Source organism: Tympanuchus pallidicinctus, unplaced genomic scaffold (genome assembly GCF_026119805.1).
Source record: "Tympanuchus pallidicinctus isolate F22 unplaced genomic scaffold, pur_lepc_1.0 scaffold1, whole genome shotgun sequence".
Taxonomy (NCBI): Eukaryota; Metazoa; Chordata; class Aves; order Galliformes; family Phasianidae; genus Tympanuchus; species Tympanuchus pallidicinctus.
Window position 1 is genome coordinate 77,821,673 of NW_026294618.1, and position 14,420 is coordinate 77,836,092.

The 14,420-nt window shown below is 42.6% G+C and overlaps 1 protein-coding gene and 1 long non-coding RNA gene across 2 annotated transcripts; one reads left to right on the plus strand and one right to left on the minus strand.

The window, feature by feature from the left end:
- Positions 1-16: 16 nt before the first annotated feature.
- NANP (N-acetylneuraminic acid phosphatase) lies at positions 17-1,085 on the plus strand. The gene is made up of 2 exons (XM_052682695.1): positions 17-202; positions 281-1,085. Exons 1-2 carry the CDS (start codon positions 113-115, stop codon positions 968-970), a joined length of 780 nt encoding a protein of 259 aa, XP_052538655.1. The 5' UTR covers positions 17-112; the 3' UTR covers positions 971-1,085.
- Positions 1,086-4,481: 3,396 nt separating this feature from the next.
- LOC128081450 (uncharacterized) lies at positions 4,482-8,137 on the minus strand. The gene is made up of 2 exons (XR_008207191.1): positions 8,093-8,137; positions 4,482-4,760 (listed from the first exon to the last, which is right to left on the minus strand). It is a non-coding gene; the product is annotated as an uncharacterized LOC128081450 (long non-coding RNA).
- Between the last annotated feature and the right edge of the window lie 6,283 nt (positions 8,138-14,420).

Here is a 14,420-nt window from a genome sequence, read left to right on the forward strand (position 1 = left end):
GCAGCGTTCGGTGGTTTCCGCCGCTCCGTGCCACGCACGGCTTTGCGCGCTGCGGCGGCGGGCGGAGCGCTCCCGGCTGCGGGCCTCGGGCACGGGGCGGAGAGGCGTCGCCATGGGGGTGCACGGCGTCAAGGCTGTCTTCTTCGACCTGGACAACACGCTGGTGGATACGGCGGCGGCCGGGCGCCGCGCCATCGAGGAGGTACGCGGGGGCGGCCGCGATCGGGCAGCGCGGGGCAGGGCGGCGGTGTCCGGACGGGCTGTGCTCTGTGCGTTGCAGGTGGTGAACGCCCTCCGCTCCAAGCACCACTGCGGGGAGGGAGACGCCCGCGGGATCTGCGACAAGGTGCAGGCGAAGCTCCTCAAGGAGTGCCACGACCCCGCCAAGACGTGCATCACCGAGCTGCGGATCTCGCACTGGGAGGAGGCGATCCAGGAGACCATCGGCGGCGAGGCCAACCGCAGCCTGGCCGCGGAGTGCTACTTCCTGTGGAAGGCCACCCGGCTGCGGCACCTGACGCTGGCCGAGGACACGCGGGGCATGCTGACCGAGCTGCGCAAGGCTGTCCGCCTGCTGCTCCTCACCAACGGCGACCGGCAGACGCAGCGCGAGAAGATCGAGGCGTGCGCCTGCCAGCCCTACTTCGACGCCATCGTGGTGGGAGGCGAGCAGAAGGAGGAGAAGCCCGCGCCGTCCATCTTTCACTACTGCTGCAAACTCCTGGGCGTGCAGCCGGCCGAGTGCGTCATGGTGGGGGACTCTCTCGACACAGACATCCAGGGAGGGCTGAACGCCGGCCTGAGAGCGACCGTCTGGTTAAACAAGTCGATGGCGGCCCCGGCCGATGCCTCGCCGGTGCCTCACTATGTCATTTCGTCCGTTCTCGACCTGCCGGCGGTGCTGCAGAAGATAGAGCACAAGGTGAAGTTAGGGACGGACCGTGCAGCGGGCGGCACCGAGGCACGCTGAGGGCTGCGGCGCGGCAGGGAGCTGTTGGCTGTGCTCCTGATAAAAATCTGACCCTAGGGTTTGCAACTCGTGTACTTCAAGTTTTTCTTAAGCAGTGGGTGGGCAAGAGCAAGGTTTTCAGTGGAACCGGGGTAAAAACAGAGTATTGGATTCATATAAAAGATGCAAGCGCAGTTAGCTTAAAATAACTGCCTGTATCTGGAAATTACTTTGACAGACTGGCTAAAACGTGTTTGTCTCTGATGGAAGTCCCTTGTTTCTATGCTGGAAAAGAAAACTGGAATGTTTTGATCATTCAGTGGCAGTTATTTGCCTTGATGACCTGTAAGTGCAGCAGAAGCTCAGTTCGAACCTTGCCTGCAGCACATTAAAAACATGAAAGTGAGGTGTTATGCAGTTTGCAGACCTTCACAGTCCACCTACAGCTTATCTCAGAAACTGAAGTGAGTTTTGCTATTCCTGAGATCAGAATTTATTGATAGAACTTATGTAGCAAACCAGTAGGAAGTGATTTTCTCTGATCCCTTTTCAAGTTTTAGCATTTTTTTCAGTCTTTGCAGTGACTTTTATGGAATCTGTATCTGTTGCTAAAAGTACTTCAGTGTACACACAGATTTGCATTTGTACGGGGGACCATTTATCAGAGGAACTCAATGGATAAGTTTTTACTTTATATCATCTTGGTGCTGCAAATAAGCAGTGTGCTTGTAAATCATATGATGATTTTTGTTGGAACATAACTGATACAACAGGGATATTTTCAATGATCATCTTACTGTACCGTAACTTCTTTGGCAGCTCATATTATTGTTCTGTCTGATTTTATTATGGAATTTTGATCAGACTCACTGGAGAAACTGTTTTTGGTCTTGCTCAGGAATATGACCACTCAGATTCAGCTGCAGCATCAGTGCTTTTTTTTTTTTTTTTTTTTGACTGTTTGAATAGCACTGCTATACAATCCCTCCTTTCCACTTGTGTTTCATGTGATTTACTCTGGAGAAGGTGTTAGTTGTTTGTAAATGGCTTTCGTGACGCTTTTCCATGAAAGTGGAAAACTTGGAAAATGGTGTCATGTGCACAGTAACAGTGCTGTGTACGATTTCTTAATGTGTATGTGCATCTGGTGGAACATTTGAAACTAGATGTTACAGAGGTGAGCCTCTGAAACACCAAGATTTCTCTCTCCCAGATTATTATCTTAATAATTTAAATTTGCTGTACTTCACATACTTAATACAAAAGAAATAAGAATTTTGGGTGAATGTACGTAAGAAATGTATCAATTTAAATTCATGTAAACAAAGGTACATTTCTTTTATATGAAAGAAAGTTTCACATAGTGTCATGGATTCTGCTTAGAGGAGGGTGTTAATCTGCATTAAATTACTTGGCAATAAGTTTAATTTCCATGAAACCAAGTTTCTCCAACGTTGAAATAGATTGACATGTTAATGCAAGCTTGAATCTCTTTCATCAAATTAATTCTTAAAAATGATGGAACCATCCACATTCTTAATGTCATGTAGCCAAGACCTTTGAGATGCTAGGATGACTGAGTACAGAGGCAGGCTCCGCTTGTACCTATGAGGAAACAGGTGTAAGCCACAAGTGAATTGCCACGTGTAACATGAGCCAGTGGGACTGACTGGACATGCCTTTGTTACTGGAGTAAGAAGCCTAAGTTAAGATTTCGTTTTGCCATTGAAAGTATGAAAACAGTCACTGGTGTAAAGCTTATGAGCAAAACATTGCTAATGACATTCCTTATAATGAAAGACTAAGAGAAAAATAACGAAGGTCATTGAGCCCGCCAGGAATATTGCTTAAAAGTGGAAGTGTATCCAAAAGGTGAGATGGATCCCTGGAAAGATAACTTAGTTGAAGTAATCTGTTTTAACCGTACTGAAGGAAAACAACTTTGTTTACAACAGCATCCCAGAGTAGAAGCAATTTAACTGCGCTGCTTGCATGGCATCAGGCTGACAGAACTTGCCTCAGAATGAGGTTTCTGACCCAGCTGTGATGTAAAATAATAAATAGAAGTAATTCACAGTTCTGTCTGTTGGCTTGAAGGATATTTATTTACCAGATTACCATTTCTTAATGTAAGTTGAGGCTTGTATTTTCTTGCTTTTGTATCATTCTGAAATAGGATGCTGAGCCTGCTTGTTGTTTAAAAGGTCTCTTGTTTTGTAAGTCTGTTCTTTGTTTTGCACTTGGTTTTAGCCAGTTATTTTCTTATATTTATGATCTATGAAAAAAAAATGCTGTAACTGAACACTCAGGGGATAGTGTGGTCTGTAGAGGTCACACCTAAATATACTTTTCCATTGTGAGTGCTGTACCAGGCTGGATGTGACTACCAGCTTCCAGTTAGGGCAATGCTATTATGATGCTGCTATAAAACAAGAAGAAAAGAGGTATCCATTGGGCATCTTCTTAGAAGCAATTACCCGAAGAACTGGATCAGGTATCTGGAATATCTAAATATTCAAGGTGGTTTTCCTTGATGGAGCTGTTACAGAAAACCAAGTGAAAAATAGTTCTATTAATGAAAATGGGAAAAACAAATGTAATGGTGGAAACATTTTCAAATCAAAAGTGAAAATAGATGAATAAAACTGTCAGTATTCAGTTCCAGTTAAGTTCTGGCTTTGCTTAGTGATATGCTCTATTAGGTAAGTTGCCTAGTTTAAATTATACTACCAAAACACACTAAATAAAAGAGAGAAAAAGAAATTATATTTATTTTTAATCACATTTTCTCAGATAAATATCTCCTGAGGTCAATCTTCAGTAATGTTGATTTTAGATTAAATGAATTGTACCAACATTATAATGCCAACTGCATTCAAGACAACCCATGTACTAGTCTAATAAAAGTATTTTGTTTATAAAAACTTGTTTTGCACTTTGTCACTTTTTTTAAAATAGCACAGAATTGGCTTTGAAATCTGTGATGTTTAGATATGTTGAATATGTGTAGTTCTCATAATTTCAAAGGCTGAAGCAATAGTTCTGTATTTTTAAAACTTTTTGGCCTGTGTACACCACACTGAATTCCTAACAGTGGTTAGGAACTGCCATGAAAGCATTTGGCTCTACCAGGCGTACGAAGACCTGCGTGTCATTGCATCTCCATTCTTGTTCGGGGGGCTTTGTATGCATAAGGTGTTGAGGTGCATAGTAACAGCATTAGAAACGGGGATTCTTTTTCATGTGCTTTTCGGCACAGAATTAGAGTTCGAAGTGACTCAACAAGTTTAATCTCCTTTTACGACAAGATGGCCCACCTTGTTTACCAAGGTATCATCACTTTAGATTTCAGGAAAGTTTTTGCCACTATTTCTCACAAGCCTGACGGCAGCTGCAGCTCCTCACAGGAAGCAGAGGGGCAGCGCTGAGCCCTGCTCTCCACCCCAGGGCCCGAGAGAACGGCTCGGAGCTGTGTCAGGGGAGGAGCAGCTGGGGGCTGGGGACAGGTTTGGCACCGCATCGGGCTGCCCAGGGCAGTGGGCACGGCCCTGAGCTGCGGGAGTTGCAGGAACGTTTGGACAATGCTCTCAGACATAGGGCTCGGAGTTTGGATAGTGCTGCCTGGAGCCAGGTGGCGGGCTGTGATCTTTGCAGGTCTCTTCATAGTCAGGATATTCTATGACTTCCTGAAATAAAGACAGGGACAGCTTCCTGGGCATCAGATACTCTGAACCTGTTCCATTCTTTTCCTGTGAAGCTCTTGTTATGTGGAAACACCAATAACATGGTTTTGAACTAGCAGAAGTTTGATCTGTCATAGTATTTTCATTCATTTTCTAATAAGAAATTTTTATGTGCTTACGATTGATTTTTTTAATTAATGCATTTTATGAATAGTTTTCCATGCTTTATTTTCTCCCAGTTTCATTCTTCCCCCATCCACTGATGGAGTAGCTTACTCATCAGAAGAGTATCAGTGGTAGACGAGACAGACCTTGGAAGCACTGTAACTGCTTTAAAACAACTAACAATGAAAATCTAAGAAAGAAAGTTATTGTTATCTGAGCAGAATAAATATTGACAGATTCCCCAGGAGTTATGAGTTTGAATAACCAAATTGTAGGAGCCTAAATATACCGTGCTTCCTCTGCTACCAAGTAACATCTTAAGATTCATACGCATGCTTGTGTTCTATATTCTGCATTAAGACAAGTGATTTATGGCATGGTTTCCTAACACCCAGTATAAATACATACAATGTGAGATTACCATCAGAATCTCTTCCAGTCAGTTCAGATAGGGACTTCAAGAGCACAGGTCAGCTGATCTACATAGAACAGCTACTCTGCAATTACTTATATCCTCCAAATATCTTTGCTCCATAGATTATAATAATATCTGGATGATGGAGTCAAATAGACTTATTAAATGTAACTGTATGAATATGAAATTTTGATTAAAGTCAGAGCTGAAATGGAATCTCTGTCTTCAAAAGTGATCATCTCAGTACCATGCACATATTCAAAGCCTATTGAGGTCTCATGTAGTTCTGCAGTTGCAAAGAGGTTGTTCTGGCAGCAGTATGTGTGCCAATATACCATTCTCCCATATCTTAATAATTTGCCAGACATGGAACAGCCATCACTTGAACCGATTCTTATCTAAGCTATTTAAACACAATCTGTCCCCAGTCCTACACGACTACTCGTGCAGGTAAAGCCAGGGTTAAGGGAGAGGTTGGCAGAGGGCAAAGAACCAACAGCTGATTTTGATGAGAATTGTCTGGGCATGGTAAACAAAGTGCTCAACTGTACATGCAGTGGATGGGTGAACAAGATCAGTCTTCTTTCAAAAAAGAAGACTAAAGGCAAGAAGGGAGGAGTGCAGCTATTGTTCTCTATTCAATTCATTTGTAAAACAGCTGAGAAGGCCTGTCCATAAATTGTGCCACAAGTCAGGAAAAAAATTCCTAACCTGAGTGCAAATGCAATCAGGTTCATAAATTGCTAACATTTTAACTTTACTCTTCAGTAGCACCTAGACTTCAATGGAGCTGGACATAGCACAGCACAAAACTGCAAACATACAGTAACTAATACTCCTTACCTCAAAGGAGTGGGTGGTGTATGCTACAGACTTAACTTCATAGTCTTTGGGCACCAGTCCCTCCTCCCACGGGTGTGTGTGTGTGTGTGTGTGTGTGTGTCAGCACATTCTGCATCTATCCATTTGCCCTCTAGCTAACTATCCAATTCTGGTTGTTCTCAGCACTACAATACAGAACAGAACCAAGTAGTGCTGGCTGCTGACATACATAGTGATCTCTTTTTCAGCCTGGCCCTAAACTGGGAGCATTTTTGCTTCTAAGCTATCTTAAAGACTCTTTAAAGAAAAGTCTGTACTAATAAAACTCATCACCTAGAAATCATGCAAACACAACCAGAAATGCAATGCATCTCTAATGTATGTAGTGTATACTGTTCTTTTGTGCACAGCTTTTACTTTTCTATCAGCCTTGCAGTGGGATTGTCTCCATTATAACTCACTTTCTAGATCATGCTGTGCACATACAGGAGGTGTAACAATGCAGAGATTATGTCAGCTGTGTCTAAAGCAAAAACTGCAACTTTGCACCTATGTTGCAAGGGACCTAAACACAGAGAATCACGTTGCCTGCTCCATATAGCATATAAAAAGCAGATAGCTTTTTATTCTATCTGATAAATGAAAAAAACAACACAGTTGTGCAAGAGCCTTCTGCTGAGCAGTCCTCAAACACCAGAACAGATGCATTTTAAAAAATAATAAGTTATAGTGCTAAACATGAAGAGTTAGTCTTCCAGAAATGCAAGCCACGTTTCTCAAGTCAACTCCTAATGAAAGGCTGGATTATAACTCATATATGTTTACCATATATTATATTGCCATTTGCATCCATAGAACTCCCTGAATTAAAATAAAGTTTATGCACATTTCTATAAGGTCATTTAGAAGTGACTTTTACCTCCCACTTCTCCTGTTGCTATTTGATCAAATTCATCAATTTGTTTAGTTTTATTTCCTTCTCTTCCTGAATCACAGCAGCATCAAGTATTTGGAACAAAGTTCTCAGAGAACTTCAATAATAGATAGCAGAGGAGAGAGCCAGCTGTTGTACCAAGATCATGTGAGTACATACATTTTTTACTGGCTTCTTAGCAGCTATGTGCTGCACATGTTTGGGGTGTGTTTGTTTAAATAACCTTCCTCCAGTGAAACTTCTGTTCATATCAAACCAAAGAAGCAAATTTGTCATTTTGTTAAAAGAAAGCATAAAAGACGTGCTTAAAGCAAAACAAAGTTTTCTGTTAGTCTACAAAGTTTGTAACGCAAGTTTAAAATACCAAATCTAAGTTGCTTTCCTCAAAGTTTCCAAATCAGTGTTGAAGAATAGCTGACTAAAGAACTGAACGTTGTATGGAAAGCAAAACACTGACAATCATTTCCCTGTGTCTGTTCATTCAGATTATCACTAGCTCAAAGTGTTGGGTTTTTCTACTATAACTGTATTCAAGAACAGCTTTATCACACTTAGAAGATCCAACTTTCTTATATTTTGGAAATAAGATATTGTTAGGCAATACAGAAGGAGCCGTGCATGTAGTTTAAGCTACATTTGAATACACATTTTATTTGATGCACTTAATGCATTCATACACTTTTATTTTTTACATTTTTTCTTGTGTTCAGTTTTTCAGTGTATTCTAGGAGTGAACACTCCCAGAAATGCTTATTTTGCCACACCAGCTGTATTGCAAAAATACAATAAGAGGCTGAAGGTGTAGTGGTGTGTGTGAATATTTATGACAGCCATCACTTATGAAGTACGCTTCAGGTGAAGGATTTAGGGAACAACTCTGTACTTCTCAATGACTCTAGAAAGTTACTTGGTATAGTTATGGTTCAGTTTCAGTTGTCCCAAATGCTCGATAACCTTCCCAGAAATAAAGATGAAAAAACATTAAATTTATTCTACTTTCCTTGCTAAACTCACCTATAGCAATTGGACAGATCAGTGCAATGGGAAAGGCATTACAACAAAGGATGTGATGGCAGAAGAACCAGCACGACAGGAAGGTGCTATAAGGGAAGAAGATTGCTCACCCATAACAGAAGATTGCAGGTTCACAGGGGAAAGCTTCACCAAGGACAGACCTCCAGGATAAGATCCTTCCCCAGTGGCAGTCAGCCCTTAAATGAGACCTAAGAGAGGTGCAGCCAGGCTCCACCCCTTCTGGTCACACAGCTGAATTGCCTTCACCTGTACTCCCAGGGCTGACCAGGTCCTTTCCCCAGGTGCTCAATCAGTGGTTCAGGCCATGACTCAACAGTCACCATACATCACCCTAGCAATTTTTCATGTACTTACGCTGTTTACTGTGTGTCCTCAACAGCAAAACATACAGGCAAGTATAGGAAGACTATTTTCCCCAGATAGTGACCAGTATAAAGGAAATGTCCAACTGGTTGCAAAATTATTACTAATAAAAATGCATCAACTATTTAAATATACGCTTTGTTGCTTCTTTTGCTATGCAAGTGCTAAGAGTCTCACTAAAGTTTTCTTTCAATGAATTACATCATCATTTATCCTCAAAGTTCCTGTGCTATTTCCATCAAAGGAGCATTAGGTCAGGTCTGCCTATTTGAAGTTGTCAGTCTCAACTGTTTTTGTTTGTTACACCGGTTGGGTTTTCTTTGCTGTTAATGATGTGGCGTGTTTTAGTGGCACGTAAAATCTCACTGGGGCTCTGATTTGTCATGAAGTCGGCAGTGGTGGACTGACAGCCTTTGTTTGCTGAACTGTTGATGCCTTCTATTGTCCTTTGTTTCAGACATCTAAACAAGAAGGGTCCTGAATGTTCCAAGTGCTTTTTTTCGCCTTTCAGTAAGGAAATGCAAAAACAACACAAACAGCTTGTTTATTTTCCTTTTTGTAAATGTAATTCAAAAATATGTTTTGCTTCCGTCCTCGTGAGCTGAATATTTTAATGAAACCTACTATCTTGATGGCTAAAATACTTTGAGATATCTATTATCTTTTTCCTTTTGCTCTGAACACTTTCCGTGCGTGTGTTAAAACGGATGCAGCTTCATTCTGAGATTCTCCCTAATACTGTATTACTTTTTGTTCCACATTTCTACGCTGTATCTTGAAATGAAAAGCCCCTCCCTTAGAGATCTATTTACTTTTATGTAAGTATACAGAATTAACAATTTGGTTTTTTGTCCATTTTGTTCCCATACTGTGCCCCTGTTCAGTGCTATCCTAGCCAACGACCTCCTCCCTTCTTTTGCCATACACAGTAACTGCTCAGATATCAGCAGATTTATGCTGGTATAGAACAGCTTAAGGTTCAATCACTAAGGGTCAGTGCTCTGTTCAGGTTTGTAGGCACTTGCTTCATATGGGAGCTTCTTGGAGAAGGTGGCTTTTTTCCTCTATTACTGAGTGCCTTTAAGGAGTACAATGCTCCTTGTAGCCTCCCCTTTGTGAATGAACAAAGCAAATATAATTTAGAATAATTTTTAGGTGCCTATCTTAGGTGCAAAGAAAGAGAAAATTAAAGCTGAATATCAGTAGCATTTATTAATTACAAGGACCTAGTGTCGGGAGTAGCATAGAAAATGAAGTTCTATCATTTGAACCTGTGATAGCACGCTCTATTTCTTATGCTCACAGTTGCTCTCCTGAGTTTCTTAAAACCCTTTCAATGTATTCAAGTAGTGGAAATTTTACAAGACATCAATATCAAGAATAGTGCAACAAGTAGCCAGCTTAAGACTTCATTTCCAGTGTTTCCTCAGCAGATGGCATTAGAGGTTTAGTAGGTACAGCTTCTTTTTCTTTTCTTTTTTTTTCTTCCAATTTTCTGTATTTTTTTCCCCAATCACTATTTTAAATGTAAGACATACCTGGCAGCCATAAATAAGTTGAAGCATTCTTCTTTTCACTGTGCACTACCCTTCTGACATCATAAATGGTGAGGAGACCCTATTTCAGTAGGCAGCATATAAATACATTGCAAAGCAGTCCTGCTTAGGAGTTTTGGTCTGTGCAGGTCGGTACCATCTCTGTTTTAAGCACAGATATCTGAGGCATATTTTGCAAGAAGCACAGCAGCCTGTTGAACGGGAATGTGCCTAAAATCAGCAACAAATTTGTTGGCATTATGATGCCTGAAAGTTCACCCCACTAAGGTATGGGTGCACTGTGCTTGAACTGAGTTAGATTTACATCGTAGCTATTGGATTTAATTTCAAAAGAGGAATTCCTGCAGCTAATGCTGCAGTGGCTTCTGTATGATTTCAGGTCATCCTGCTGAGCTCGTCTTTCTATAGGGTTTCCTTGAGCTGTTTCCTGCTACCACATTGCATTTTTTTGTCTGGTGAATTCTTGGCCACTATTCCAGGCAGTTCCTACCTTGGCACCTGAAAACACGGGCAGGTTTTCATGGACAAACCTCGTGCCATTGTGTGTGCCATCTCCCCTTGGCTACTGACGACGAGTTTGGTGCTCCGTAATGGCTTTCGGTCCCCTCAAGAGGAGCCCACATACCCACGCAGTGCATTCTGCTGCCTTTGTCTGCGTGCTCAGCAGGTGGCAGCTGAGGATCGGCTATGAGCAGGAGCAGCCCCGAGCCACTGCAGGAGCCCGCGTGGGGCATCTCTGCCACGGTACTAAATTGATCCTGAAGGCAAAGCAAACCTGGCAGCCCTTGCAGTGTGATTCTGCATTTCTGAATTGTATAGAGCTTGCTCGGTGCATCCTCTGCAGTAACACCTGGCCGTCTTTGGCTGTACTTTGGCCTCTTTAGCTGAGGAGGCTCAGAAGAGACCTTATTGCTCTCTATAACTACCTGAAGGGAGGTTGTAGTGAGCAGGGGGTCGGCCTCTTCTCTTGTGTGTTAGAACTAGAGGGAATGGCTTTAAGCTGCCCAAGGGGAGATTTAGGCTGGGCATTAGGAAATACTACTCTGAAAGAGTGGTCAAGCAGTGGAATGGGCTGCACTGGGAGGTGGTGGAGTCAGCGACCCTGGAAGTGTTCAAGGAATGGCTGGATGTTGTGTTGAGGGACATGGTTTAGTGAGTACTATTGGTAATTGGTGGATGGTTGGACTGGATGATCTTGTAGGTCTTTTTCAACCTTGGTGATTCTGTGAATCTGTGATTCTGTACTGTGGATAGGCAGGACAGCTTCTTTGTCCTGACAAGAGTTTATATGATGACAAATACAATACGTCCAGAGAGCTAAAGGGTGGCATTGTGCAGCACAAGTGCTGCCTTCTCCAGCTTAATAAAGAGAGAATGAGCCTCAGAAAACCAGGGTGACTGGCTGATGGTCACACAGCAGGCTTGGGATGGAGACGGGACTCATAGCCACCAGTTCTATCTGGCCCTTGACAGTGGCTTTGGTTATTGAATCCAAGACAAAGCCTCCTTTGAAGCCTCCCTAGGCCAAGGTCAATAGTGTGGTGTGAGGCTCTGCCCATTACCACGAGAATAAACTGTGCAGCAGTTGAATGGCTCAAAACATTCACTGGCACTCAGCAACTCTTCTCACCTGGGAGCACAGCTGTGCAGCAGGAGATACTTACTTCTGGTACATGGAAAGCATTTATACACTGGCTGCCTGTCTTGTGAATGCCCCTGGCACACCTGGGAGCATTTTCAATGGCGATAATGCTAGAGGAGGTCCTCCTATTGTGTTAAATAATGCAATCAAACATTCGCATGGAGAAAAATGCCCTAAAACAATCTCCAATACCTTTCTGTGATGCTTAGAAGGTGGGATGCTGCCTTGCCTAAGCCACTGCCTGCTTGACACACACACACCCACACCACATAGGGGGAAAGCAATGAGTTTGAATCTCTGTGTCTTGCTCAGGTCAAAATAACACAAAATACCAATATTTCAGTCCAGATTTTTTACTGGAATAGTTGATGAAAATGGTCTACACAGCTTTCACCACTAAGACTATAAAAGTTTGTTCTACAAGGCTGACGGAGCCGTGTGCTTCATACCATATTTCCTACCCTCCTTTTCCTTTTCCTGCCCACCCAACTCTCTCTTGTTTCATCCACTTCAAAGGATGTATTTGCTAAGCTCCCCTGGGCAGGCATTCCTACTACAAGTTGTCACGGTACCTAGCATAACATCAGCCCAGGAGGCTGGCCAGTGCATCATGCCTAAAGGAAGCATAACCAATATATATTTTTTTTTTTAAATGAATAATATTTCTTCATTTATCTGACTTCCTAAAAGCTTCAGTGCTTTTCCATGCACCAAAGACAGCAAATTTTGAAAGTAAAAAGGCCAAGATCTAACATTCCTGCAGATCCCCACAAGTCATATGTGAGAAATAACTGATATTTTTTTCAGCTCTTGCTTGCTGCTCTTTGCCTCAGACTCTGGCTATGCTGTTACTGGGGTGACCAAAGAGCTCCACTGTAAATGAGGCATGTGTGGCTTAGGGATGTAATGAAGGAGTCCGTCCTGCTGCTTGTGAAGCTGCTCCCACCACATGTCCTCAACAAACATTTTACCTCACTGCAGCAAAGCAACGCGGGGGTGATGTCCTCTCTCACAGATCAAAGTTGCTGGGAATTCCCTTTGAGCAAAAGCAGCAGCTGCTACCTCCAAGAAGCTGAGGTATCATGTTTACCTGGAATTTCCCAAGACAAAACCCATAGCTCCTGGCAGGTATTTGTCAGCACACAGCAGACTGGCATGCAGAAAACTACCTTGGGAGGTTGAGTAGTGAGCACTAAACCTGAACAACATGGGGAAATGGAGACATCTCAGTCATGGACGGCAGGCACCTCTGCAGATGAGCACAAGGCTGGCGAGAGTTACAGCAACGTCAGGAAACAGGTATACATAAATAACTCATGGGCTGTTTCGGCACACCCTTCATGCTAACCACAGAATTAATTCCCACAGGATGTTGTCACTGCCAAAGCATAAATGGCCTCAGAAAGATTAAATAAGTTTGTGAAGGATGCGCCCAAAAGCGTATGCTGAAAATAAAGGGTTGGGCACAGCCTATGCTTCAGAAAGTCTCTACATCACCAACGGGCAGCTAAAAGTGTTTATCAGGAAAAGAATCGCTCCAGAAAGTGCTTCACTTCTCTTCCTTCTTGCTCAGCATCTACTCTTGCCTCCCCTGCATTGCCATCCCGCAGGCACCACAAGGCTGACATGCTTCCAACCTGGCCCCAATGAGTGTTCTCATACATATTCTTCTCCTCAAAATCTCCATGAAATATCCCCATAATTAAGAAAAAGTTTATGTATTTGCACAAAATACACAGCTCTCGTTTAGGAAAGATTATGCTAGGAGGCGTCTTGTACCTCACAGATAAATAGCTCAGAAAATGCAGCAGAACTTGCAGATGTTTCAGATACAGTCACTGTGCCTTCTGCCATCTACTGACTGCCTCATCTCTCATCTTCCAGGCACAAGTGACCACTTGAAGGAAAATGTTTTCAAACATACTTCCGGGCACTGCCCAGTTCGCCAGAACATCAGATCTCCATGATAATTATTTCAAATATCCCACGATCCTGTGTAGCACTAAGAAAATACCCAAGGTATGTCTCAGTGAAGGAAATGTCCACGGCACTACAACACAGTCGTTCACAGCCCTGACTGAGGATGAGGGACAGCCCTCCACTTCTATGTGAGGACTCTTCCTTCTACCGGCACGCCTTAACAAAGTCATGTTCTTTCAGGTGGTGTTTATTATATTTATATTCAAGGCACTGCTTATGACCAAAGCCAGGATTAAGAAACTTTTAAAATATTGCTTCAAAATAATATATTTCTGTAAATGGATACTAAAAAATTACCCTTTTAAATGTCACACTGTTGGATTTAAGAGCTTTTTATGTGAAATTTGCTCTGGGAACAAGTTCTCAGTAAAGTGAGTTTTGATCTGAAAACATCTCTCACAACACAAGAGGAACTGTGGAAATTAAGCCCCTGTCAGCCAACGAACATTTCAACATATGTGAGTGCCACTGGTTTGCTCAGGTTTAATTTGAACTTGTACCTTGTACCTCACTCAAGCAGAGCCTCAGGGACCTGTGTGCGTGATGAGTGTGTCCATGTGCAACTGCAGCTGCCCCCAACCCTGTTAGTTATAGGTATATATATAGATTTATGACCGTCTTAATATATTTTTTAAACCTTTACATGGGCAGTTCTGCTGCTCCCATTCTCCTCTAGTGCCTCCATTTTCCCATTTTGATTTTCCAACAGGCTGGTCAGCTTTCCTGGACTGTATATTTCTTAGGGCTGAACCTAAGTATCAGAACTTAGCTGAATTGGTAAAAAATCAGATACTAACAAAATCGGCACTTGTGAATGAGATCTGCCATTGTAAGGCACCATATAGTGAGAGATCCCTCCTGTCAAGGAACAGCACA